The sequence below is a fragment of the Anopheles cruzii genome, chromosome 3 (assembly GCF_943734635.1).
Source record: "Anopheles cruzii chromosome 3, idAnoCruzAS_RS32_06, whole genome shotgun sequence".
NCBI lineage: Eukaryota > Metazoa > Arthropoda > Insecta > Diptera > Culicidae > Anopheles > Anopheles cruzii.
This window is the reverse complement of record NC_069145.1, coordinates 51,362,832-51,389,831: the sequence shown is the minus strand read 5'-3', so window position 1 is coordinate 51,389,831 and position 27,000 is coordinate 51,362,832. Positions and strand designations below refer to the sequence as shown.

The 27,000-nt window shown below is 42.5% G+C and overlaps 7 protein-coding genes across 9 annotated transcripts in view; 3 read left to right on the top strand and 4 right to left on the bottom strand.

The window, feature by feature from the left end:
• The window catches only part of LOC128275129 (uncharacterized), a 29,600-nt gene extending 27,695 nt beyond the window's left edge, over window positions 1–1,905 (bottom strand). Inside the window, exon 1 of the mRNA XM_053013529.1 lies at window positions 1,794–1,905. Within this exon, the coding sequence (XP_052869489.1) occupies window positions 1,794–1,881 (88 nt within the window). The 5' untranslated portion in view covers window positions 1,882–1,905. The remainder of the gene's footprint in view (window positions 1–1,793) is intronic.
• A 2,600-nt stretch (window positions 1,906–4,505) lies between these two features.
• LOC128272583 (protein brambleberry-like) lies at window positions 4,506–6,561 on the bottom strand. The gene is made up of 3 exons (XM_053010416.1): window positions 6,408–6,561; window positions 6,256–6,347; window positions 4,506–6,188 (listed from the first exon to the last, which is right to left on the bottom strand). Exons 1-3 carry the CDS (start codon window positions 6,425–6,427, stop codon window positions 4,546–4,548), a joined length of 1,755 nt encoding a protein of 584 aa, XP_052866376.1. The 5' UTR covers window positions 6,428–6,561; the 3' UTR covers window positions 4,506–4,545.
• Window positions 6,562–7,128: 567 nt separating this feature from the next.
• On the bottom strand, window positions 7,129–8,045 carry LOC128270557 (uncharacterized). Its single transcript, XM_053007968.1, has 2 exons — window positions 7,597–8,045; window positions 7,129–7,519 (listed from the first exon to the last, which is right to left on the bottom strand). The coding sequence occupies exons 1-2, from the start codon at window positions 8,043–8,045 to the stop codon at window positions 7,222–7,224; spliced, it is 747 nt and encodes a 248-aa protein (XP_052863928.1). The 3' UTR covers window positions 7,129–7,221.
• Window positions 8,046–8,341: 296 nt separating this feature from the next.
• On the bottom strand, window positions 8,342–10,940 carry LOC128272415 ((Lyso)-N-acylphosphatidylethanolamine lipase-like). 3 transcript variants are annotated; one of them, XM_053010218.1, is made up of 6 exons: window positions 10,590–10,940; window positions 10,450–10,517; window positions 9,872–10,253; window positions 9,523–9,786; window positions 9,252–9,438; window positions 8,342–9,174 (listed from the first exon to the last, which is right to left on the bottom strand). In XM_053010218.1, exons 1-6 carry the CDS (start codon window positions 10,655–10,657, stop codon window positions 9,040–9,042), a joined length of 1,104 nt encoding a protein of 367 aa, XP_052866178.1. In that variant the 5' UTR covers window positions 10,658–10,940; the 3' UTR covers window positions 8,342–9,039. The 3 variants fall into 3 exon arrangements, with proteins under 3 accessions (XP_052866178.1, XP_052866179.1, XP_052866180.1); XM_053010219.1 differs by having other exon boundaries at window positions 8,342–9,167; XM_053010220.1 differs by having other exon boundaries at window positions 8,342–8,798.
• Window positions 10,941–11,786: 846 nt separating this feature from the next.
• Window positions 11,787–14,024, top strand: LOC128273015 (oocyte zinc finger protein XlCOF6-like). The gene has a single exon (XM_053010918.1). It carries the CDS (start codon window positions 11,787–11,789, stop codon window positions 13,851–13,853), a length of 2,067 nt encoding a protein of 688 aa, XP_052866878.1. The 3' UTR covers window positions 13,854–14,024.
• Window positions 14,025–16,733: 2,709 nt separating this feature from the next.
• LOC128270556 (protein ovarian tumor locus-like) lies at window positions 16,734–19,566 on the top strand. Its single transcript, XM_053007967.1, has 7 exons — window positions 16,734–16,967; window positions 17,291–17,388; window positions 17,475–17,629; window positions 17,690–18,216; window positions 18,326–18,488; window positions 18,550–18,944; window positions 19,468–19,566. Exons 1-7 carry the CDS (start codon window positions 16,734–16,736, stop codon window positions 19,564–19,566), a joined length of 1,671 nt encoding a protein of 556 aa, XP_052863927.1.
• A 6,321-nt stretch (window positions 19,567–25,887) lies between these two features.
• Window positions 25,888–27,000, top strand: part of LOC128270555 (probable glutamine--tRNA ligase) — a 3,415-nt gene continuing 2,302 nt past the window's right edge. The window contains exon 1 of the mRNA XM_053007966.1: window positions 25,888–26,970. Coding sequence (XP_052863926.1) covers window positions 25,888–26,970 — 1,083 coding nt within the window. The remainder of the gene's footprint in view (window positions 26,971–27,000) is intronic.

Here is a 27,000-nt window from a genome sequence, read left to right as displayed (position 1 = left end):
CAGTGCGAATCACCGAAGTGATCGTTTGTTTAACGTTTTTTATGGCCCTCAGTTTCGCAGCATGTATCCCAGGACTCAGCGAAGTTATCTTGCGTGTCGCTTGCAAACTACGCGAGTCGTGTGCTCATGTTGTGTGTCGAAAGCATCCAAACAATGAGTGTAAAATTGGTTCCATGTTGTGTGACTCCGCAACTTTTTTATCTGACCACGTCGTTCTCCTGAATTATTTCTTTTCTCCATTAATTGTTCCGATATACAACTAATGTACAACATTCCATGAATTCTGGTGGCATCGTAGCTTAAACAAAAAGTTCTCCGTGTAGAGCTGATTAGTTTTTACAACATGTATCTCAGCTTGGTTATTACAATGGACAGTGCGAGCTTATCGACAATCGCTACCACTCCCTAAAGTATTAAATGTGATAGCATTTCGCGTGAACGTCGTGTTTCATTCCGCGCATTTCCAACACAACATAAACTCTGATCCTTATTGTCATTTGTGGTATGATGCGTAAAACTGGTATTCACTTAAAGATGTAGGTGCTGACGAACAGACACTGGTTGAAATTTTTCAGCCAAAAATATTATGCAATCAAACTATACCGTTTTCTTTAGCTAATTTCGCGGGCTTGTAAATGCTAGTTGCATCCTTTAATGAAGAAACCGCTTTAAAGGCACATGAAAACATGATCGTGTTAAATAGAGCTTAATTGAATAGCTTAAGTCAGTTAGTCGATTGGATGATTACTAGGTCGATGCGTCGAGAAACGGAATTTTTTGACACACAAAAATGTTTATAAAATTTTAATGCGATTTTCTACATTGTTCAAAGTATGTCCCATTGCTAGTTATACATTTCTCCTATCTCTCTGCTCTGCTAAGTCATGGATTCCCGGAGGAAAGAATTCTTCGATTTTTTAAGTAAACTAATTAGTCTTCCCATTTCGACTTCCTCGTAGAAAACGAAGAGCTGCTCAGCCAATACGTGTCCCATTGTTGAAAATGAATGATATTCGGAAAGAACCAAGTCTGGTGAATAACGCGGGGAGGGATAGCAGCTCCCATCCAAGTGATTTGATAGTATCCTGAAACAGTTTTGTTTTTTGGGGCGCCTGGTGCTTGTTGCCACGGGCCACCAGGCGCCTCCATTTAAAAAAAACAAGAACGGCTTTTTGGTCGTTTTCGATCAATGCATGGTTCAAATTGATCATTTGTTGTCAGTAGCGATCAGAATTAACGTTTTCATCAGGTTTTAGGAGCTTGTGAAACACCACACCTTTCTGTCCCATCAGAAAGTCCGTTTTTTGGAGTCCTTCGACGCTTTTTTTTGTTAAGTCAAAATCGCCATTTTGAAGTTTTTTAAACCACTTAAAGCACTGCGATCTTCCAAACACAAGTCCCGACAAGCATTTGGTGCGATTCCGAAGCAGCTTTCTTCAAGAGGAGCAGAAAAATAATAATCCCCGCAAAACGTCATTTTCAGGCACAAAAGTTGACATACTTTAACCCTTTAAATGATGGGTTGCACACCGAAATAATTTATTTTTCGACCTGAAATCATTTACCTTATGTCGAAACAAGGAAATTATGAATGAACAGCAAAACTGGGAAGTCCCAATCGGCAGGTACAGCCATCTTTTTAAAATTCCGTTTCTCGACGCATCGACCTAGTAGTGTTGAATGTTTCGAACTACATTCATTGAACATTTCTTAACAGCAGAGCCCTTTCCACTGTTCATTTGCGGATTATGCCGTCCTACCCAGCCTTGCTGGATTTTTCTCCGGTTGCTTACCTATTGGGGCTATCATCATTTCTTCGATAGTTCCATTCGCAGACATCTTCCAGCATCCCAGAACAATCGATAGAAACAGCCAAACCATTATGCGGTAGCCCACGCTACTAACGACGCGTCGCACAAAAACTGCATATCTGACAGCCATGGTTTTCTATTTAGCTTCTTAAACACTTTTTATTAAATCACTGAAGTGTTGCATTAGATTTTATTCATGTTTTGCTAACTAAACTTCACAATACATTTTTCGAATCAATCATCGCCAAGACTAAACGGCAAATGGCGTTGGTGTTTTCTTGAATGCCACACACCGGCTGGATCCATTGGTTGCTCGCTTTTGCTCCACACAAACTGGCCAATGCCAATTTGCCTTTCCAATGGCACAAAGCTTTCTAATTCCCACTGATACTGCAAAAGTCCTGGAATCACCATCGTTCAAAGGAAATAAAGCTGCTCAAGCAACCAGGCATCACTATTGAAGCTACTGGAAATGACATGCCGTCGAACCGGATGCTGTTAGCCGTCGTGTTCCATTGTTCGTTTTCTTCTTAACGAAGTCCTTTTGGCAGCACATCCGTGACCTCGCCGTATCAGCAGGATATACCAGCAGGCTGAGGTGAAATACACATACGGTCAAAAGAATACTTTTTCACCACTTCAATCCACGTTGCGAAATAGCGGCACAGTACACGAAGTCCAAGAAAAGTTACTACACACGCACGAACACATCACGGACATTCGCGGACAGCTTTCGCTTTCACCGAAAACTTCTCTATTGTAGAACCACGAATAATGTTACATGGCAACGTTGCCTCACACCATCGCTAATTGAAATACGGCATTACTTTCGAACACGTCTCCATTCTCGTTCGGCTCGCAATGAACTAACTGAAAACTCGTCCGACGAGCAGCAGCCCTATGCGCCAACGGTACACGAGCGAGAAAGCACTATAATTACTGCGCTAAAGCGAACAGTTTTTCTCACATATTACACACTTTTCTGTGAGGAAAATGTTTGTGGCTAATAAGTTAGTGAGCGCAGTACACATTTGAAGAACTAGAAAAGTAAAAATTGCAAATATTGTGTGTAAGAAGCATACGGTGAAAATTATGCAAAACGATCCTTTATTGCTAGGTAAGAGACGGTAGGATTCATATTGGACTCGTGATTCCGTTCGTATTTTCGAAGAACATCCAAAAGCAATAAAGAAGAGAATTCGTTGAACGTTGTGAGGAAAAAACATGAGAAAAGAGTACCAGAAATTCGACAACGAGAGTTACAGAGAGAGTTGGAGAGAAATAAAGAGAACGATTGAGAGCAAATAGAGAGACCCACCCACAATCGGCAGGATATGAAAGCAAACCGACACAACTCAAATTCTCTCAGCATGCATTTGCCGTATTTGAAGCATGGTGTGGCAAAAGGACGCAAGTTAGGGTGGGCTGGTGTAGAAGAACTGGAAGCAGCTTCAAGAGAGAGGACCGAACTAAGCGGGAGAACGGATGAACCGAACGGCAACGATTTGAGAAAAGCAGAACGAGAGAAACTAACATCACAGCAACAAGGACGAAAATCATACATACATACATATCGTAAAGTAAAGTAATTTATTCTTTTACTTGTTTCAAACGTGAGGTTGTATGTAAAAATATATTCTAAAAACAAATCAACGCAAGAAGAAGAAGAGTTTGCTCAAATCTTACCAATAAACGAGGAAAAATCTTTGGTTGTAGTATAATTGTCACTCTAAATTGCGAAACAAACGAATTGACAGTTATACAACTTACATTTCGTTGATAAGCTAGGACATAGTTTTAATATCTAAAGCGATATCAACGGCCATGTATCGGTAATTGTTCTTTCCCGACATTCATACTCAATGTTTTCATCGTGCAATGATTAGATCCGGTAGCGCATAACGTGTGTGCATAATCCAAACTTCGAAAGTACAAAAGTACACAGCTTGTATAGAATATTATGATGCTTCATCTTCATTCTCTCAATCCTTACCGCTTTTGTTTTACAGCGTTTGAAATTTGAATACTCCCGCATCCAATGACGGAAACGGAAGCAATCAAAGAGCATCACTATGATTCTACGCGACTCGTTCAATCCGAAAAAAAATATTTTAAATAGTTACAAACATAAAATATGAAATACTTCAACTAATTTTACCGACATTTTTTTTAAATGTGTATTAGCACGTAGATAGTTTATGCTATTTATTTTATTATCAAAACGATAATGATTTTTCACACTTTGTGGGTGGCGGCCCTTACACGTTGATTACGGTTCGGGAGCGTTGACTTAGCACGTCTTTACCGATCGAGCGACGAAATAAGAGAACGAAGGTTTCCGGATACGGGGCGACTGTCACTTTCGGCAGTGCTGCCGGGTCGCCTACCGTGCTCGCTCCGCGTTCACGCGGTCACCTCCAGTACTCGAGTGGGGATGTCCTCGAAGAGGCAGCTCCCACAAACTGTAAATTCGATTTCCTAAGCGTTTTACTAATATGAGAAATAATTGTCTCCAAAAATATGTTCGCAATGCTTCTGATATGTGCAACATATCTTCTGTTGCCTTTTTGTGTCCATAGGTCCGTTGTATATGGTAACGAAAAAGAATTTTATTTATCACAAAGTAGATTTACACTCCTTTTTGTGAACTATTATACATATAGCTCTATCAACTGTTTTGCGAATATTTACCGTTGCAGAAGCACCTGAGAAAACCCTGCATAGAAAAACCACCCTATAAACTCCTCGGTTCGTGTAAGCGACAAAAATCGCTTCCTGGCGTGGCGTTGCCACGACATTGGCTACCGCGCAGTGTTTGAGCAGTGCACTGCGCTCGTTGCCACCCATAGTGATGTTCCATTACGGTATCGGACATTTCTGCGACGCTCCGTCGAGTCCGATCATTATCACCATATCTTGGCACACTTCTTCGCATTGAATCATGAGAAACTGTAGAGCTGACTGATTGCTCTCGCATTCTGCGGTAATCATCTTTGAAACCTGTGTGTTCGGTACTTGAGTTTTCCTCACCTATTTCTTTTTGGCAATGCTCGTTACTGCCAACCATGTTATCTTGAAACGGTTGCTCACCAACGAAACTAGTGTTCACCTTCGACGCTTCTGTCGTCTTTTCGAGACGCGTGACCCACGCAAATCCTCCATATGGGTAATATTTTACAATTAACCACCACAACACATCCACGACGGTTATACAAACCAGTGCGAACGTCAGTCGCAGAAAGTCTGGTTGGAAGAGTTCGAGCATACCGCCTAATAGATTGCTTGGTACGGCGGAGATGAACACAACCCGCAGCAATTTGCTCGCCCCGACGAAGGCAAGACATATCATACCGATTAAAAGGTAGCTTAAGTGTAGTAAAATGATATTTAAGTTTTGCAGCGAGTTCTTGCTCCCACCAAATTTTTCCACTAACCAAGTAACCTGTCTGTTAAAATTGTGGTGCAACCTTTCGAACGAATTCAGCAGGTCCGATACAGTGGTATTGATAAGCTGTAGTTGCTCTATCGTGTATTGGTAATGCTTCTCGGCTTCGCGGTGACGTTCCTCAAAGTGTTGATCCATTTCTTGGACCGTGGCCTCTATTGCGACAATGTTTTCCTGCAAACGCTTTAAATCCGCCAACCGCGAATCGTGGTGCTGTGTCGTGCGTAATGATTGCTGCTCTAGCTGTTCCATGTTGCCATCAATCCGATCGTGGAGATCGGTTAACATTATCGCCACTTTCTGCTGGCCTGAACGTATCAAACTTTTCTCGTGCTCCAAACTACGAAAATTGGACTCCAGTTTCACCCGATTGACCTCCGACAGTCGCATAATGTTATCCTGTTGGCTTATAATTCGTTCATTGTTATCAACCATCACTTGCACTGCTTCGCGGGTGTTACTTTGAAGCTGTTCCTGACTAATACTCATTTCGTTCATCAGTCGCACTTGCTCTTGAGCCGTGGCCATCAACTTGTTCACTGTCAGCTCGGTTAATCCCCGGAATTGCTCGTGTCGCACGCTGGCGCATACAGCTTTCGCACGATTCGTTATCAAATGGTAGGCATTCCACATCTCTGGATCCATCCGTTCAGTGCACTGCCGAAGTTCCATCTCGTCGCTGCACAGAAACAATGGACGACCCTCCGAGTCTGACTGGCAGTTGAGTAGCATCACCGCAAGTTTACCCATTTGCTCGGCATTTAGCTCGTGGCATGTTTTCTTTAACTTAAGTACGACACGATGGTGACACAAATCGAGCTTCGACAATGTCAGTCCAATCCATCTTGAAGCTTCGCGTATAAAGTCTTCTTCACCGTCGGTCAACTCATATGGCACGGACGGAAAAGTATCGATAGCTGCTGATCGATCATCTGAACATGTGAAGAATAAACAGATGATTTTCAAAGTGTATGGGCAGATCTTGCTGTTGGATGTTACCAGTGTCCTCCGATGGCCAAATATATTCTAAAACTGATGCCGCTGCTGGGCGACGTAAAAAGTCAATGGTGAAAAGCAAAATGAAGATGCACCTACAAAGATTATTTCAAACATTAGATTGCTTCAAATAAAAATAACTTCAAGCAAATTACCCTTCAGCAAGAAATTTCATTTTGCTAAAATATTCGGAAACAAGCGTGTTGATTGGCTCCAAATATGGTAAAATCAAAACACGCCGATGCTTGGTGTCCTTATGTCCTTATGCAACGTAAAAGCAACATAGCATACATTGATTTTTGTCTCGTATATTAGTAGATTGTAAAGTCCATTTCATTGTATACGCAACGTCCTATCCAATAAACTTTACACATCATTTCACAATAATGATCGATTCTCGAATCGCTCTCCATATTTTAGGTTACACTACAGAAAAAACTCAAAATATAAACATTGACAATACATTTGACGTATCCAATGAATTAGATTCTGTGATTAGATTAGATTAGATTAGAACATCTGTGACAATTGACATTTGTCAAAGAAAGTCATCCTTTTCAAATTTAAAATAAATCTTAAATAAGTCAGTAACACTACACTAAGTGAAAAGGTGCACGCAAGGAAAAAAATGTGTTTACTGATAATAATATCGATCCTCTATCGTTTTAACCAAAATGCCAATTAAAAAATATCCCCCCATTTTTGGAAAGAAAATTTTTTTGTTTATTTTTAATTGTTATTATATATGCGTCCGTAAGTTATGAATGCTCCCTAAAACCGCATACAAGTACTTTGTCCAGCAATACCATTCCATTGTAGTGTATTTAGCAGTCGATTTTTGTAATCGAAAGTATTTAGCATATAAAGGGATAAGTTTATTCTGATGAGGATGATTTACAATCTTGCTTCCAGAAACAAAGCTTCAATGAATGAACGCGTTTTATTGGTGTTGATGACGCCTTCATTCAGTTAGTCTCTGTTAAGTGCCAAGTCCAAAAAGTTAGAAAAAGACCCAATCAATGAAATGGTACATTCAGCGTACATGCTTTCACAAACCGAATTTTCGCCCCGTGGACTAAAGCTCGACAAAATTCTTTCTGCTTGCCGATACCGTGCATGGCTGACGTCTGCTACCTCATCGTTGCTGGTTGACGGTGTGAACATTATGTGCAACAATTCTCCTATTAGTCCACTCGTGTGGGAAAAAGTTGCTTCAGAAGATTCGCAAATAGCCCTCAATACACAGCTGTGACCATCGTAGCCTTTTCTGTGGATGTAATAACAATGGCAAAAATGTGTTAGAATGTTATTTCTACTTACGCTTGGGCTACTTTGGTGACTGACTGTTCGAATATTTGTTCCAAGGCCCGATAAAATATCCATCGAGATTCTGCGAGTGGCGATTGCGGCAGGGAGTCGCTTCCGGTAATGAGTCGTCCATCTTCCTGCCAATTATTGTCAGCTGGTAACAACACTAGTGGGACGGACCACGTATCTCTTCGTTGAACCGTTTCGAATTCGTGGCGATCCAGAAAAGGAGGTATCAAATGGGACGAGTTCCACGGTAAGAAGTAAACGCATTTTATCACATATCCAACAGTTATTGACTCCTGCTGGAGGTCAACCGGAATGCCAAATCCACCGATTAACTGCAAGCGTTGCGGATTAGCACGGGGGAAAATCAAAAACCGTTTCTGGCGTAACAGTGGATCTTCAGCAGTAGCTGCAAACAGCAGCAGCCCGTACAAATAAGCCAATACGTTTATTCTAAGATCTGGTGAAAACACGGACATTGCTTCGTGTTTTCAATCTGGAATCTCAACTGGTACTAACTGGTGCAGCATCGTTACTTTGCAGTTCTTGGAGATAAATATAGATCATTAGCATTGTGGCCGGCAAACGGGACCGATGAATAGGAGGAAAAGTAACAGTTAAGTGCGAAATGTTGTACTTGCAATGCATTCCACAAGCACCATCTCGCAGTGCATTTCGTGCATACCGGTTTCTTGCCATCAATTTGCTTGGCGATTTTTTAAAGGTTTTAAAACATAAATAAATACATGCCACTGTTTTGGAAGTGTATATTTTATTGGCTTATTAAATGATACAATAACTTGATTGTTTTTAGCTATCTCTCATAGAGTTAACAAACGATTGTTGCGAGCAATCAATTATGCCGTTGATAACAAAACCTTGACAAACTGAGTTATAAACTCTACGATATTGTAAACATTTAAAGACAAGTTGTAGTACTAAAACTGCTGGACAGGTTGTGTAAAAAGCATCTTCGTTGACGTTAATCCTACAGTTTTGCTTTCAAAAGCGCTATCACTTCATCTAGGATGACATCTGATTTGTGGCAGCGTAGTGCAGCTGCTCTATGTTACTTCTAATAACTACGGAGGAACCGGATCGCATATTCCTGGAAACTGGTGTTTGTTCAGGTGGAACAGATTTGAGATGTAAATAGTGTAGAATTGAAATGTTGACCTGGAAATACCGCGTCAGTCAGCACTTGCCTTGTCCTGTAATTTGACCAGCAGTTGCTGTTGTTTTGGAAGAATGTAATATTATAAAAATTCTGTAGATCTGGTGGGAAGTAGGAAATTTGTGGCAATCATTGCACTGGCATCCAATCGCTTTCCAAGATTTTTTTTCAGTTCATGTTCAAGTGTCTTTTTGTATGGCTGGCAGTACAAGGTACATAATTTCGAGGCGATTCTGTTATATTTACTGCGTTCGATTGCTATTTGTACCATGGGGGGATAGAATCGCTAGTGCTTTCTGTTATTCCTCAGAAAGTTCTGTCATAGTAGCAAGCGTACTACTACGTGCGTCATACTTCAGACAAGCATCGTTAACGTGCCGGTTGAAGATGTCAGGAAAATCGGCGTACAAATGATGGCTTGCATTATCTATTATCTATAAAGTAGTAGACGATCGGAATCGGAATGATATGAATAGCGACCTACTACTTAAATAAAAACGTAAACACTTACCTTCACTTCCACGAAACTTCCAGTGCGTTTTGATTTTGTTATTTCTCCGGCTTCCAAGTCGATCCATGATTCTGAGCCATAGATGAACGTCATGGGTATGCTCGGGTCAATTTGATCGATACGCTGCAGCATCGGGTTTATCGGCCAACCAAAGTTTTTCTGGATTGCACAGAAACCGCTTTCTCCGCTACGTTTAATGTAGTCAATTCGAAACATATACTCGTCATTATTTAATTACAAATTACGGAGATCCAATTAGCGAACCACTTACGATGGTTTCTGCGCATTTACCAGATGCAGATAGTCGGCTACCACCCGTTCGTTGGGAACAATCGATTCAAAACGAGATGTGATATCAGTCCGCCTTCGGCTCAAAATCCAGGCGGCAGTTGGACCGGCAAGACGAACCACCGTTAGCGGATAGAAATTCATTTTTCGAGCCGTTCTGTACAATACACGTATCCAGTATTTGCGCTTTATTCTCGGCGGTGTCTCCATGAAGCCCCATGGATCGGCTAGTATTAGACCGGCAACACTGCGTGTTTAGAAAAACAAAAGAAACCAGAAATTGAAACAAATGTGAAAAGTATTGCGACCATTCTGCTGACATGCAACGTTACCGTTGCGGATGCGATAGAGCATAGCTGCAGGCAAGATAGCCTCCCATCGAGTGGCCGAGGATGTACATTTGCTTGATACCAACAGCAATACGCCAGGCTTCGATGGATTCCACAAATTGCCGTTCGGCGGCCGCCGTATCAGGATCGTACTTCGGATGGGAGCTTCGCCCAAAGCCCAGTATATCAATAGCGTACATTGGTCGGTGATCAGCAATGGCATCTAAGTTTAGGACCCACAGCCCAACGCCTGCGCCTAGCCCGTGTAACAACAGCACAGGAATGTTTGCCGATTCTCGGTTTAGGGCAACTGTGCGTATCTTATCATTCTTGCCAACACAATGACCTACCTCTACAAAGATACTTTCGAAGGGTTTCCGAAGAGCTGAAAAATAACATGAGTCAGGTTAGATAAGTAAATGAGCGCTCCAGTTTGGTGCAATCAATCTACTCCAAAAGACACTTCATCTTCCATCATCGTCTTCCACCAGCATCCCACAATGACCCACAAGGAAAGGCATGTTTCCCGAACTTATTACCGCAGCATTAATGTGGTAGTTGCTACGTCCCTGTGCACAAACCTGACAACAGTGTTTCCTCCACCTCTTCGAGTTTGGCGCTTGAATATCGTGTCCATTTATGCAGTAGCCTGCGAAATTAAGACAATGAAGAAAATTATTATCTGCACATTCGCTCTATCTATCTATCTATCTTCGCTTACCTCTGTTCAGTACATTTCACTTCGCATGGTTCTATTTTCTTTAAAGATGTGTTTTTCGTTCGTGTCATGATGCGCTTTTTACAATATTTCACCGACTGTACAATTACCTCCGTTTCGATCAACAAAGCCCAGATGTGTTACTCAACCCAACGGATTGAGTATTGCTCTATTGTAATAACTGAGTGATGCCAATGAATCCAATTGTGCCGAATTGGTGCAGATGGGCTGCTAACTGCTGTTCTGCATATTCGCGGAGTTGACGATGAGTCGCGGAGGAAGGGGCGCGCTTGAGTATCAAGTATGTAATAACCTGCACGGTGTTGTGTTGATAGGTTATCGTTGCTGCCTAATGCTACCGCCGATCCGGTTTCGTTATGCTCGTACTCGCCAGCTCCTTCGCAACAACGGATAACCTTGGACTAAGGAATGATGTGTAGCCGCGAAATAAACACAGCTGATTGGCCGAACAGCCAAAACCAATTGATCCTGGGGCGATTCATTCCTCCATTCATTAGGCCCGGTCCACACGTTACGATATTCGTTAACGATGCATCGTAACGTGTGGACAGCGAAGTTGTACCAATTTTGCCCGTTTACGACCATAGTTTCAGATCTAAAAAATCTGAAGCGTCGAGCATCAATTTCGGTCCAATGGATCCAATCTCCATACATGTGTGCGTGTGCTGACGGTGGATAGACATGTGAGCGTGTATTGATGGTGGTTTGGCATGTTGTTTTGAATGTTTTTAAAGCAAAAGTTTAACGTGAGAATAATGGCTTCACTTTAAAACCCATTTCCTCGATCACTGGGACTGATAAGTACTCTTGGCCCGTTCTATTTTTTATTTTTAACCGAAACGCACAATGCCAAGGCAGACCAATACAGTATTACTTTCATGGCTGTGATTGCAAATCGTGAACGATGCATCGTAGCGTGTGGACCGGGTTTTAATTCATTCCTCCATTCATTCCGATCAGTCCTTTACCTGCTGTCAAAATTACAACAATAACAACAACTAACAGATGATATTTCTCGTTCATTCAGAAAACAACAACAAATGTAGCGTCTCTTCAAAAGGTGAGTCTCTAAGCATGTTCCTTGGAATTTGAAACAAAATAGTGATCGAAAGCGATTTTAGAACTCCAGCCAGCAGCAAATGCTAAAATATTCCGTCCGTTGCAGGAGAAAATCCGGAGATGGATATTCTGATAGAACCGGACTGTTTCAAAGTGTGCCGGATTTGTATGGAAAACTGCGAGGAAGATTTTGTTTGCATCTACGACGAGTTTGAGGACATCGTATTGAGTGAGATAATAGCGGAGTTCACGAGCGTTGACATACAGACGCAAGATGCTCTGCCTGGGAATGCGTGCCGAAACTGCGCGGAAAATATGGTTATCGCATACTACATCATCCAAAAATGCCGCGAGTCGGATGCTTCGTTGCGTTCCATCTTTCGGCACGAACTGAACTTACGCAACCGTGAACGACACGTTGCGACCGAAGATCGGATTACGATGGATCCATCGGATTACGAATTTCTGCTAGCGGATGCTTATGACGATATGATGAGGCTTGACGGTGATCCTACGTTGCTGCTTGGAGAGCACAATTTCACAACTTTGACCGTTGGAGCTGATTCAACGGTTGAGCAACCACTTTCCTCGGCAGTCACCGAACATCGATTGCATCGAAATTTATCACCTTCACAGCAGCATGAAGAGAAGCCTAGGGCTTCGCTAAATGCGCCATGTGAGCAACGAGAGCCGAGCAGAGCAATGAAAACGATGGCCACGGTTCGCGTCTTGAACGAGGTCAACGAAGAACATTCCTTGTCACCGATTATGCCAATCAAATGCTGCGGATGTCGGAAATTGTTTCAGAATGAGCAAAGTCTGCGGGAGCACTGTGAAAATGTACACCTGCCGCCAGAGTGGCGCAACGGGACCAGTTCTGACGACGCATCGAACTTGCGGTGCACAGTTTGCTATCGCGAATTTAGTAGCCTTCAGCTGTTGAAGAACCACCAACGTACAACCAATAGGAAGTTCGTTTGTCCACGGTGTGGCAAACGGTTCATGACGCAGACAAACCTCGACACGCACAGTAAGTGCCACAATGACCGGGAGACGCACAAATGTTGCGGATGTAGGATGGAATTTGAAACAAAGCTCGACCTGATGCGGCACTCTCACCAAGTACATCAGCCGGAGCGTACGGAAATAGCCGACAAACCATTTGAATGTGAAACATGCTTCCGACGCTATCCGACACGCAAGTCACTCGCTACCCATCAACGCATGACTCGTCAGTTTCAGTGCCGAAGCTGCGGTGCTATTTTCATGAAACAATTGTTTCTGTCGCTGCATCTCGAGCGAACTCATCGACAAGAGGTTGAGCAACAACAGAAACATCAATGCTGCGGGGGATGCCGTGGCGAGTTTGCAGATCTAGATGCCCTAAGGGAACACTCGAATCAAATTCATGGAAAAGAGAAAGATCAAGAAGAACTGCAAGGAACCAACGTGGAAACAACTCGGCCTTTCCAATGCCCGACCTGTCGTAAACGATTTTCGAGCGCCAATACCCTGCTGCAGCATCGACAGAAGGTGTTTCGCAAGAAGTGCTGCACTTGCGCGATATGCGGTCGCACGTTCAGTCGGGCAAACGATCTTTCCAACCACAGCACAACGCACTCGAACGAGATGCCGTTCGAATGTAGTATATGCGGGCGGAGGTTTAAAAACAAAATTTACCTCAAAAACCATCACAAGCTGCATGCCAGCGACGCCAAAGAACATGCCTGTCGCCAGTGTGGTAAGTGCTTCCGCACAAAAGATCTACTGAAGACGCACCTGATAAGCCACTCGCAGGAGCGCAAGTACGGGTGCACAATATGTGGCGCTACCTTCAAGCGGCTGCAATGTCTCAAGATACACAAACGTGTACATACGCGCGAAAAGAAATACGAGTGCACGGTGTGTCGGAAGTGTTACGTCCAAGCATCAGACTTGAAGCGTCACATGCTAATACACAATCCGGGTGACGAGAGTAAACCTTTTCAATGTGAGTACTGCTTACGCCGCTATCCACGAAAAGATTATCTAAAGGTTCATATACGCCGTCAGCATCCGGAAAAACGGACAGACCAAACACAAATACTTCGCGATGAAATGGATCTGTGCTTCACTGTTGCTAATGTTTCGGAACCAGTAAATGGTAACGTTAATTACGATCCAGTTCTCGATATTGTGTCTTCATGATAAAATTATTACCTAAACTAGAGCATCGCGAGAACATGAACAATTTAAAAATCTATGTAAAAAAATCCGCCACTCATCCAATTTGATAAAAATTAAAACCGCACGGCCTTAAAACCATGTCAAATCCTCGTCCTTAGATCCTTCGCAAACGAAGGATTCGCAGCTCAAAAGCTGCACCGATTGTAATGGGTTTCTTCGCGATTCGAACCCTTACGATGGTTCAACTTTTGTGAGCTTAACAGTTTGAGTTGGTGTTACGGCTCTGTCCGTTCTAATAATAAAACATCATTCTTTTCTTAAGCGAAAAAGAATGGATGAGCGAATAACCACACATATCGGTTAATTGTAACAATAGCAACGATTGAAAACAAAAGATGGTTAGTTGAACAATTTTTTTAAAGAAAACATAAACATTTATAAATTGTGTTATGAGACCAATTTTTCGTCTGCGTCCATAAGCTATCAGGCGAAAAGCATTTAAATATTATTAAAGGACATTTATCCACAATTTAGTTAATTACTATTTGTCAATTGTTGAGAACGCGACGAAATCCGACCTAGAATAGATTATTTCGACGATCGATCGACCGAGGGGTTCTACGAATCCCAAAGCGTAGGAAACACGTGTGAGGGAGCTCGATCTGTCGTAGGTGGTAAATAAACCCAAAAAGGCTCGATCACCACCGAGAAGCGATGCATGGATAGAATGAGACAAAGATAGGGTAATCTTAAGAAAATTACTATGTAAGGCATGAACATTGTAGAATAAAATCACTTATTAACTGTGGAACGCTTTGGTCTTGGGTCAATTTATTCTTAACTTGTTTGAAACCGCTGCTGAGGTCCCTCTGGATGTTGATTGCTTACATTGTTTGCACCACTCCGTCGGAACTCTTATAGCCGGAAACAATCTTTTCTCGAAGCCTCCAGTGTCAGATAGTAGTTCAAATCCACCGTGTCCGTCCCAGGTAAAAAAAATCGTTAAAAAAACGGGTTTAACATGGAAACTCCGATCGGAAAAGGTAAGTGTACGGAACAAGCAACACTTTTAACCAACTTGCTTCGCGAGCTCGGTCCCCTGCGTAACATTAATGTTAACTTGTCATCCTCTAAGTCGCGCTCCAGCATAGGTCCTATGTCCTCTCTCTAGTATCTAGTCGTTGCCCAGGATATTCGGCCAGCCTGTGCGACACGGCACGGAAGCGAAATTATCGAGGCTGCGTTGGGGATTCATTCGAGCCCAGGGATCGATCGTGGGTCAAGGACGTTGGTAATGGCCATTAACTCGTCCTCTGCTGCACCGTGGATCGTCTCTCCGGTTGTCCCCGAGCTCCAATCCGGCAGCCTCGTACCGGTCAGCCACATATCAATTAAATCATTTTCATAATAATTCTGCTATTTTAGGAAGCATTGGTGCACATGAAAAGTCTTAGCCATACATATTTTGAACAACCTGAATTCCACTGTCGCAAAACAATAAAAAAAAACAAATAAAAAATTACTTTATTATTACCACAAAAATACCTAAATCTACTCTAGTTGCTTTATTAGCGAGCAAAACGACGGAAAAAAAATAATGAAAAATTGAAAGTAAAAAATTGAAAACTTCAGGCCTCAAACTCCAAATAAACTTTGTTTCGCAACGTTCAAATACCCCACTATTCCGTTATCGACTGTGAACACTAAAACCTAATTTACCAACATTTACAACATCGATATTTATATACTTATTTTCACTTATGAACCCATCGTCACCCGATCGTGGAAATAACGAACGCACCGCAAAAGCATCGAGAATGCAATTTGCCCGTTCCCGGACCATGCGTCGCGGCAAAAGCGCTGAGAATGCAAAATGCGTGAGACGTGCGATCGGCCCTGCCGGCCAGCCTAGCGGGTTAACGAAAGAGTAAGCAGTCGCGAAAAAGCGGTCGGTCAGCAGAATTCGGACGGTAGGGCGAAAGAAGCGCTTAAATGCCGCGCTTGCCAAAGTGAAACAAAACACAGAAGAGTTGGCCAAAACTTACTTCATAAGCAGGGAAATTCGTTTGAATAAATCAGATATCATTAGTTACCCAACACGATCGGACTAAGTTCTTTCCTCCTGAACCTCGATCCTTCTGACGGCAGTTCCCTACGGATGTTGGCTTCCTTTGCCGCGCGTTGGCACCACTCCGTCGGATCTCCGTTAGTCGGTTGATTTTCGCCGTAGCATCCACTGGCAGATAGTAGCACCATCTGAGGTCGAAAGGCGATTGGCGGAACCAAGTCCAAAAACGGTAAGAAAACACGAGATCTCTTAAGACCACGTAAAAGTGCTGTGTCGATTTAGTATTCCATTGTACATCTTCGTTTGAAAGTATATTACTGAGTTCTCTTGAACTAGAAAAACAAATTTTGCAACCATAGCATTGCTTAGAATATAATTCTGTGCAATAAATTTGCAAAGCTTCAAAGTAGGTCTACAATAAATCGGATGCATTTTTAAATTTTTGAAAAAACAATCTATCAATTTAAAGTTAATTCTAGATCATAAACGTCTGAGGTAGCAGCAATCAAATGATCCAATTTGGCAGCACTTCTTACCTGTAGAGTTTGTCGTTTTTTTTTATGTGACGCAGAAAGCTAACGGAAACTGCGCTATTGTAATTTCGGCTGAGCCGAAGTGGACGATCAATTGTTCGCAAAAGCTCGTGATATTCTTAAGCTGCGAAAGAGACTGTCGTACCTATCTGCTTTGAATCGAATAACGAAATAGTGAAGTTGAAGTGCAGGGCACAATTAAACACATCGGCCACAACTATCTTGTAACACGTAAAGTAGTGCGGTGCGGTGTACTAATCAGCAGCGATCGTTAAAATTCTACTTGTCAGTGAGAGGAATATGGGAAGCTACAAAGAGTCCAGCCGCACTTTTGCAACGGGGAGTCGGGATACGCCCGACATTTGTGATCAGTTTCTACAAAAGTTAGGTTACTATCGCAAGCACACTCCCCAGGATAGTGCAAATTTGTTCCGCGTTGTTTCCGAGCAGCACTACGGAATCCAGCTGTATCACCAACGGGTGCGGACTGATTGCATTGAATATATGCGTGAAAATCCTACGCTTTTTCCGGAGGTAAGTTGAAAGGAGCCACGTGTTTAACCTAACCATCCAATTAACAATGCTTAAGGACTGCTTCTTTTGGCTTACGGTAATAAGCAACCGTTATTGCAATGCATTGTTTGGTGTGCGTTCAGCTCACCTTTTGCTACACATTCTTTGTTTCAGATTTCACGCAAATTGACACTTGTAAAAGATGGTATTAGCGATAGCGTTGAAAATTAAGCTTTGGCCAAACCTAACCTTGAATTTATATGACAAAATCAATTGATGATACGTTAGATACGCGTTGGGCGTTGAATAACATATTGCTTTTTCATTTCTTAATTTGATTCCAGATCTCAGGACGCGGGTTTGATCATTATTTAAATACTTTGGCATCTCCGCTTACGGTAGGAACAAAGCTGGAGCTACGGGCGTTAGCTCTGTTGCACAGGTATGGGGTTTGATCTGCTTGTTTGCTTCGCACTAGATGCACAATGACATTGTTTGAAATAATTCTGTTTTAATATACGTCCACAGAGCGAATGTACAAACATTTGAACCGTTCGCCGGAGGAACTTGGTTTGTAAATAATCAAGACAACGACGAAGTTTGGAATGTTTTTATTGGGCGTGATAAATCATTCGATACCGTGTACACTCTTAAATACATGGAAAATCTTGCTTATTGTCAAGGTATTTCGTAAGTGTTTGCTGGCGCTAATCAATACAAATTTAAAATTGTTTTTCCCGCAGCGTTGGTGTACGAATTGCTGTACGTGCATGTGCTTAAACTACCGGACGTAGCATACGCCGTTGAGCGAATGCTGTACGATCCACATGATCGTACCACGAAGTACTCGAAGAATGAGAATGACGAAGATGTTGCTGTCACTGCTGATGGTCGATCTTTCGTGCTCAGTACCAAACATGATGCATCGGAATGCGTACTGCACAACTTCCGCTTTTGTAATTTTCATAATACCGAAAACTTCGGAAGCATTGCAATGTTTTTTAGATCTCATTGGAGGAATGATGCTAACAGCAACCGAGGCCGTGGTTGTGTGTCTCGCATCAAACATACCGTTCGAAAACCAGATCCACTCCTTTACGATCGTAATATCTCCTGTGTGCGACAGCTGCTATCAGCAGGTATTACACCGTTCCCCTACAAAACGGCCAAATCACTTGACCCGCATATGTACCGTAACGGAGAATACGATACTTGGATAGAGGAAGCTAAATTGAGTGGTTCGACCATTAATAAGGCATCACTCTTCAAGGTAAGCTAGTTTTATTTCGTTTTGCTTTTAGTGTAGCAACTAAGACTACGACTACGATTATCGTTGAATTTTAATTCTCCTGTTTATATACTTTTCGGGATTGTTGCAGATTGGCACTAAGTGTTTCGCGAAAATTCGCGGTGGGTACAAATTTTGTCGCATCGAGCGCATTATAGCCGAAAAACAACTGCTGATGGTACGCCTCAATGCACACTCCGTAGAGTGCGTTTCTTACAATGATGTAAAAAATGTCAGCGTTATGAGATCTGCCGGTAGGTAGAGTGGCCAGAACGTGTGCATTACACCAAGGGCATGAACAACGTTTCTCCGTAGATTATGCTCAGCGAAAGTGGGCATTATGGAACAGCCAGATGCTCTCCGACAGCGTCAATCTTGCAACAAATGCAGCAGAATCCACACCGGTTGATAATAACTTTTCAACCGACAAGGAGAAAACCATCGACAACTTTGAGGCTCTCGACATTCTACAACAACAACAGATATTACCGGAGGGAGGGCTTTTTGCGCCCTATTATCCGTTCCAGTATCATCTGATCCCTCCACCGCAATACGATCTGTTGGCTTCTATGCATGGTCCACCTGCCTTCAACATGGGCATGTTGCCCGAGTCAACATTGCCGCCGCCGCCCGAATCTTTCGTGGGGAATCCGAATCTTATTCCCAACTATTGTTATGCAGGTTTATCACCATTTGCTACACTATCAGCGGTACGCACGCACGAATTAAGATGTTAATAATGGTTCGTAATAATGTGTCTCTGTTTCCGTGCACATAGATGCAACCACCGCAATTATCGCAATACTCAATGATTCAACATCACATGGCCTCACAACACCAGCCACCGCCAGCATCTCAGCAACACACGCTTCCGATTCAATTGCTAAATCATCATCAACAATCGTTTGATTGTAAACTACAGGAAGAAAACCCACATCAGCTTCTTCCTCCCCAATATTCGCATCTTTTTCCTCCACCCGCCCAAAACTGTGTAGGACAGAGTTACTTTTTCGATATTATGCCCCCGTCGGATGCTGCTGTGCATCATCATCATCCTTCATTCCAGCACGCTGTAGCAATCGCATCTCAAACTACGCAGATCGTCCCGTCACTAGCATCACCATACACGCATCAATTCTTCCATGCGGTGGACAACGATAGCGTTTCTTGTATGTTTGTTTATTGGAACGCAATGAATATATTTTGAGTAATATTTCCTCCCTTTATTCACAGACGCTATTGGTTCGAATGCAACTGATCAAGACAACGCTCATCATGCGCAAAATCATGCGAATATCAATCATATTAATTGATCTAATCGTAGATGCCTAAGTTGATCTTGCATCGTGGTAGATTTTTTTCACTTTTTTTCCTTTCTTTTTTAAAATTTACTATGCATTTTTTCGTGGTTAATATTTGCAAATGCATCAATCAAAACTGCATTCATGGGATTTTGGGTAATTTTAATTAATTTTATTACATTGGACACTATCTTCAAATTATGGCTATACTTTTGCTTACTTACTTTCACTTTGTTCTTTGCATCGCTGTGAACAAATCGAATAGAATTTCGATGATGAAACAGTGTTTTTTTTACCATGTATTTCAACATTAGCTTAGCAAGTAAAACTGTTTTTGATTTGAATCACGTTCCGATACGCCCGGATTTTAATTCAGTAGTAAACAACAGGTTTATGGCTGGAACCAAATTTATTCTTTTATTTCTTAAGTCTGAAAATCGTTTTCAGAAAATATATAACAAAAAGAGTATTACTCACAATAAAATATATTTCAGATGGAAAACATTTCACGTCCAGTATTTATTCATTTTCATAGTTGAAAAAAATCACGGAAACGGAGGTTTATACTTGGTATTCAGCGATGGGGTATTCGTAGTAGCCCTTGGGCGAACGGCCAAGAAGCGAAACGTCAAATTCGGATGTGTTCAAATAACTGAATAATTTGTTGGAATAACATTTGTAAAACCAAAGATAGTTCGCTGGAAACTGGAAAAAGTCGACCGTATTCATCGAAATGTTTACTTTCTAGGTTCGAACAATAACCCCTTTATTTTTGGCGTTAGAGATTGTGGGTTACAACAGGACGCTCCAGTTTCACTCATAAGGCTAGATTTTTATCAGAAATTTGATATTTGCAGACGAAACAAAATATGTCCGTTTATTTTATGTAAATTTTCCGTAGAATGGGATAGCGTAGGATAAATTTAGTACTGTTTTCTGTGTTTAATTTACTTTCAGCAGGTGATAATGAACAGAAAAATAATGTAGTAAAAAGACAGTGTGACAGTGTATCTTGCACTATTGCACTCAATCAGACAGAAGACGAACAAATCGTTGCTTACAAATTATTCGCGAATGACTCTGGAATCGGGCAGAACGCAAAATTTTGGGTCATTTTTACTACAGCTAACTTACATACTAAATTCTCTAAGTTAAACCGCATCATTGGTCCCAGTCTAGGCTTTTCCGTTCGTGTTATAAAATTATTTCACTCAGCACTCTCCAGGTACCGGAATTGGATGAGCATGAAGAGGAGATATGTTTGTAAGGGGAAAACCACGTATAATAATTGGGTTTCCTTGCACAGCTTGCACAAATTTAACGAAATTTTACGAAATCCTTTAGCATTAAATGCGCATAATCCAATAAAAGCGGTGTGTGAAATTTTTTGGTGTTAAGAATTGCCACCGCGTAGTGTAACAACTGCACTAACGAATAATCGCCTTCCCCACACTCTGTAAACAGAATCACCGCGTGGACATCTAAAAATGTGGCCCAAACAGACGCTTTCCAAACAAGGTCATGTGGTGTACCTGCTACCCTTGGATAGCGGCGATCGATGTTGCATGCTGCCCTCTCATGTGGAAACCTTATGTTCCACAATTTTTTTTCGAAATTGTGCAGCTTTTCAGCGCCCAACGCTTGAATAATCTTTGGAAACAACTTTCTTGCAACCCCTACATGCGAGACGTGGTAATCATCTCCCACCAACACGTCCTCAACGATATCCGATATTGGCAGGTCCGTTAGTGGCGTTGGCGTTCCGGCTAAAAAATCGGCTCCGACCCGGGCGGGGATGGCGTCCGGGTTCTCGCAGTAGTATGAGGTAACGCGACCATTTCCCTTTTCCCCACAGAAAATGCACTTTGGGCACGCATTGTATCCTTGTGCATTTCCTATTCCTGTAAAATATAATAAAATAGATTACAGCATGGAAATATGGAACCTTCCAACTTCCAAATTTACCTTTAACGAAAGCGTGTGCTGCGGCGTCGGTAATAACTACCCGTGGTCGTATCCCTCGAATATCAAATAAATCGCGCACTTGCTGAACGAACGGGCGCAGGAACTTTTCAAGGTTCGGCACGCGATTTCCGCAAAACACACTGATGGGAAATGGCTCAGCTGCAGGGTTATTTTCGGCCAGTAGTATCACCCAAGCACGTTTAGACGAACTTGCCAAGGTTGTCTCCTGCAGCGATATCTCACCAATATGTATGTCGTATTCCTGAGCGTCGGTGTTTAACAAATTTATTGTGAGCTCGTTTTCTGTAATGTGTAAAATATGTGTAATGTGAAAACTGTGTAATTCTGTAATGTGTAAACTTACCGAGATCACCATTCCAGTAGTAACCATCCTGTTGGCGTTCAATCGTTATTGGCTCACTTGTCTCCAACACGGTTCGCGCATCTCTGGGCATCTCGGGAACAACAATTGAAACTGCGCGGAGCATTTGTTGTAGCATGCGGCGCTCGTTGTTGCCTGAACCAAACTCTTGAAAACTGAAAATAATTTGAACTATGAACATTGTGAACCGATCGACACCAGGCAGGCAGGCAGGCTGTTGATGGCCTAACGTGTCGAAAGGTAAAAACACTGATCCGGACTGGTCTAGCATCAAAAAACATCAATTTGCGACTAGAACCGAACGAGTTTCACCTGTTCCGCTCCCAAGCATGAAACAGTTGGTACTCAAAGGGTTAACCGCGAACGGTCGAAAGATTGAGACCATGTTTGCAAGGGTGTCCGAAGCAACAATCACCCAACACACATTGTTATTTCTATAGTATCATAAACGGCACTTTGTTCAGATCAGCATCCTCAAGATCAGCAAGCAAGGTATATCAAGATCAGTAGAGAGAGGGTAGGTTGTTGGGTTTTTGGGGAATGTAGTTTTTTAATGTGTAGATTTTCGGGGTGAAGGTCCGTTAGTCGCGCAGATAATATGAAAGTACCCAGAATATCTGAATATACAAGCTATTTAATTGTATTCAGTAACAGATTCATTCTTCTAATGTTTACAAAAATTTCATTGGCACGCAAGGGTTTATTCTCAGTGGTCCAATAGAAATTGGGGGGACAGTTATACTAGGAGGTTCGATTCTTCGTCCCAGGTAATTAGTAGCGCAAATGACACATTTTAACCCAATTACCTCAATATAAACGCCCGATAATGACAGTAGCTTAAAACAGTTCTTTAAAATAACGATGACTACATGAAAATTCTTGTGACTGTGATCAGTTTGTTTATGCTTTGTTAGGCTTAAAATATTTATCAATATCAAACGTGTTTATCATATCATTCGTGCCCGAGAACATAGAAATCGAAGAGGTAAGTTGATTTCTGAATAATAGTATGAGAGAGCCAAGAAAATTGAAGATGTTTCGATACAGCGAGCATACCAGCGTTGGGCCGAATGTGGACAAATGTGACGCATTGAAATTTTCCGGAGAAACGATCGGATTGTGCTGTTTTGTTTTTATACTTAAACACAACATAGTGGAAGAAAAATTTACAACAGTTATTCCTACGTATTAAGCTTCTTCTTATTGAGCAACAACCGCTGAGCGGTTTTAACCTGAACCAGAGACAATGTTAATCTCTGGTGCTGTTACAGTACGTTTTTACGGGCGGGGTAGTTGGTCTCGAGCCAATCCCCTTTGGCACTCCGGTATCGGGAATCGAACCCATGGCCAGCTGCGTGACAGCGACGAGGTTTACCGACTGCTCTTTCACCGGGGGCCCATTGCCTTTGGAGCGGAACAACGTTCGCCGGGTCTGCTAGTGTATAATAAAAAAAAAATTTCCCAATTTTTTCTCTTAAAATATGGGTGCGCGTTATACACGGAAAAATACGGTAATCGTATTTCTTTCCAAATTTACTCCAGTTACTTGCAAGTTATATTTCTTTCGTTACGAAGCCGAGAGAAATTCGCACTGCATTTGACTCTGACTGTGGTCTTTTTTTTAATCGATCTTTGACTCTGGTTATAATAGTAATGACTCGTTCTAATCTTATTCGTGGCCAAAATAAATTTTATCTCTTATTTGTCTTCATTTACTCGCAGCATGAAAGACTGGAATGACAAAAAAATAACTGGCCAAAGCCATTAAACAGCGCGAATGCCTGTGGAACGCCACAAGTAAGCAGCAAAAACTATTAACAACAAGAACTGAAGCATGACGCAAAGTTGTAGCGGAAACAGACATTCCGCATTGTAAATGACTGTGGTTTCAGATGTGACATCAAATGAACAACGCGCTAAGCCTTGGATAGGGGAGCACAGTTGACTGCATTACATTCCACGCCAGAAGCTGAGTTTTATTTAAATTTTAAACGGGGCGTCATGAACGTCCCGGAACCCACTACGTTTCCACTGATACGATTTCCAATCCCAATCCGGGTAGAAGGAATAGAGTCCTTAGAACGTATCATTCATGCTGCAGAACCTGCAACGTCCTTACAACAGTTCGAGGACGGAGCGGAAGAGCCCGAAGAGTCCATGCAAGAGGACGACGATGACGTTGAGGACGGAGCGGTAGATTGCAACGCCGATAACGTTGAGGAAGAGCCCGAAGACATGCAAGAGGACGACGATAACGTTGAGGAAGAGTTGTTCCCAGTGCTACCGATCGACTGCGAGGATCAACTAAAGGTCCTCGAAGCAGCGACGAAGACAAATGGTCAAATTTTTACAAAAATAGTGAACACTATTCCTATCTCTGGCGACGATGCAAAGATGACCACTGTATTGAAATGCATTTTCACCAAACATTTTTTTCGAAAATGTACCTGGGGCCAACCAAAACCACCTCAAAGACCTACAGTACTCAAACAATATAAACACGCAGTTGAAGCAATTTACAGAGTGGTCGAAATTTTTTGCGGGCCAATAACTAAAAAACAATTTGAGGCTAAACTGCAACAACGGTTAAAAGACGAAGCGCGCACACCCGTCGTCGTAAGACGCCCCAGTTACCCCACAATTGTGGGGTAACTTAAGGACCTAAGGACCTTAAGAACTTAAGGACCTGTCCTTAAGGACCTACCTCGTAGCGTAGAATGGAGCATGGGGCATTTAGTGCCAGAATTCAGCAGGTAAGTCGAACGTTCGTGGATGGAGGATGTTTGCTAACAAAAGTTAAGTTCCCACTTCTTAGCTTCACCCAGATACGGTTGTGTACAACTTCGAGCGCTTCGGCGGTTGGTCTAGTTTGGAAAACGCATGGCACCAGGTGCTGGAAGCGAATAGCAACCTTCAGGCGGTGTGTGCCCTCCACCCGGACGGAATCAACATGATTGGTTATTCCCAAGGTGGCCTTCTTGGTCGAGCAGTACTCCAAACGTACCCAAACCACTGCGTCCGGACGTTCACCGCAGGGTGGTCAATTCGGAGGTAAGTCGCCTTGAGGGAATTCTTTTCGCTGGTTCCCCAATTAATTCTTTCATTTACTTCGCGTTTACAGACGACTTTCTGCACCTTATCTTCCCTTCGCTGGTGGCCAAAACAGCGTACCAACTTTTTTATACGTACATCGCAGCACACGTCCGTTGCGAACTACTGGAACGATCCGCATAACCAGGATCTATTCGAGGAGTACAGCATTTTCAACAATCGACTGCCGTCGACCGTTACGTTACGTTACGTTACTGCGCTGCCACACGGTGCATAACAACAGATATAACAGCCTCATATAACAATTTTGACAGTACAGCGACCAGGCGTCAAAAGCGTTGTGGCTCAGCAGACCCTATAACACGACGTTATACAGGGCACATACCAGATTTGAGACTATGTTATGTGTTACGTGTTATAGTTATGCACCGTGTGGCAGCGCAGTAACGCTTACATAAAGGTTACGTTACGAATGCTTTTAACTTTTTTTTATTTATTGATATTTTTTATTGTCTTTTAATTACTTCCCAGCTTATCATCAATCTGTTATTGGTATAATATTATACATACTTTGAGCGTTAAGCTTCATTCGGCATTGTTGGAATTGATGTCTGATTTTGTTGGAGTTGGTTGAAGCTTATCCGAAAGTATTAATTTACAAAATGTTGTATTATCGCCCGTTTGAGGTATATCTTGGTCAAAAGCTTTACTAATGTCAATAAATCTGTAACTAGAAAGGTTAAAGAAAAGATGTCGCTGTATGTTGAAATAATTCAACGTAAGCTTTTCGATTGTAAACATAGATACGCTTGTAATTAGAACAAACTGCCCGCGCGTCTCATATTAGGTTCTCTATTACGAACGTCATCGACAGGAACTGCTTCTCTGCTTTTTCTGTGCCGGTGTTTTGGAGTAAAGAGCTGAACTTGGTGCAAACTCAACAAACTAATCACGATGGAACATCTGCAAGCTCTCGGATTAAGTGATCAAAAAATCAAGGACACACTGAAAAACGCATCGCTGACGGGAACGATTTCTCGAGCCTTCTCCTATTTGCCAAGCAATGTGGAATTGAGTGCGTCGCAGAAGTCACTGCTATTTCAGATGTGCTCAAAACTTAAACCTCAAAGTGCCCATTTCCTGGAGATGTTGGTGCGTAAAATCCACACGGGCGCTCTGGACACCAGCCTCCGGGTCGACACGGCGCTCGAGTATGTTCTAACCAACGTGGCAAAGACTGCTTTCGACGAGGCAGCATTCGATAAGGCCTGTGGAGTAGGGGTTGTGGTGACACCGGAAGAAGTGGAATGCGCGGTGGAAAAGACGATAGCAAAACACCGACAAGATATTGTAGCGAATCGTTACGGATTCAACGTGGGCAAACTTCTGACCGAGATTCGTTCCTTATTACCATGGGTAGACGGAAAAGCACTGAAGTGTGAAGTGGACGTGCAAATGTTCGATTTGCTTGGTCCAAAGACTGAGGCCGATAATGCACAAGGGAAGAAGAAACGAGAAAAGCCGGGTTCGGCCGAAGATGCCTCTAAAATAGTTGCCAGCAAGTTGCCTGAACAATTGAAAGCAACCAGCAGCGCTCAACATGAAGAACGACCGTTCGATGGACCACGAACGATGGTCGATCTGATGCGGAAGGTCGACTTCCATCGACCAGGGGAAAATTTCAAAACAGACGGCTATGTCGTTACATCGGACACGGAGCGGTTGTTGAAAGAGCATGTCCAGCGAACTGGAGGCAAAGTTCGAACTCGTTTCCCGCCAGAGCCCAACGGTATTCTGCACATTGGCCATGCAAAGGCGATCAACATAAACTTCGCGTTCGCCGCCGCAAATGACGGCGTGTGCTTCTTGCGTTACGATGATACCAATCCAGAAAAAGAGGAAGAAAAATTTGTTCGTGGCATTCGAGATATCGTAGAATGGCTTGGTTACAGCCCATTCAAGGTGACCTATTCGTCTGACTACTTCCAGCAGCTGTATGAATTTGCAATACAGCTTATTAGCAAGAATTTAGCATACGTTTGTCACCAAACTGCCGAGCAAATGAAA

Coding starts and splice junctions, on each gene's coding strand:
- LOC128272583 (XM_053010416.1), bottom strand. CDS start 6,427: ATGAAATTTCTTGCTGAAGG. Junction 6,348..6,407: donor ATGAAATTTCTTGCTGAAGG/GTAATTTGCTTG, acceptor TAATCTTTGTAG/GTGCATCTTCATTTTGCTTT. Junction 6,189..6,255: donor TTGGCCATCGGAGGACACTG/GTAACATCCAAC, acceptor TCACATGTTCAG/ATGATCGATCAGCAGCTATC.
- LOC128270557 (XM_053007968.1), bottom strand. CDS start 8,045: ATGTCCGTGTTTTCACCAGATCTTAGAATAAACGTATTGGCTTATTTG. Junction 7,520..7,596: donor TTGGAACAAATATTCGAACA/GTCAGTCACCAA, acceptor TTACATCCACAG/AAAAGGCTACGATGGTCACA.
- LOC128272415 (XM_053010218.1), bottom strand. CDS start 10,657: ATGACACGAACGAAAAACACATCTTTAAAGAAAATAGAACCATGCGAA. Junction 10,518..10,589: donor GTGAAATGTACTGAACAGAG/GTAAGCGAAGAT, acceptor TTAATTTCGCAG/GCTACTGCATAAATGGACAC. Junction 9,787..9,871: donor GCTCTATCGCATCCGCAACG/GTAACGTTGCAT, acceptor CTAAACACGCAG/TGTTGCCGGTCTAATACTAG.
- LOC128273015 (XM_053010918.1), top strand. CDS start 11,787: ATGGATATTCTGATAGAACCGGACTGTTTCAAAGTGTGCCGGATTTGT.
- LOC128270556 (XM_053007967.1), top strand. CDS start 16,734: ATGGGAAGCTACAAAGAGTCCAGCCGCACTTTTGCAACGGGGAGTCGG. Junction 18,489..18,549: donor CAGCGTTATGAGATCTGCCG/GTAGGTAGAGTG, acceptor GTTTCTCCGTAG/ATTATGCTCAGCGAAAGTGG. Junction 18,945..19,467: donor CATTTGCTACACTATCAGCG/GTACGCACGCAC, acceptor CTTTATTCACAG/ACGCTATTGGTTCGAATGCA.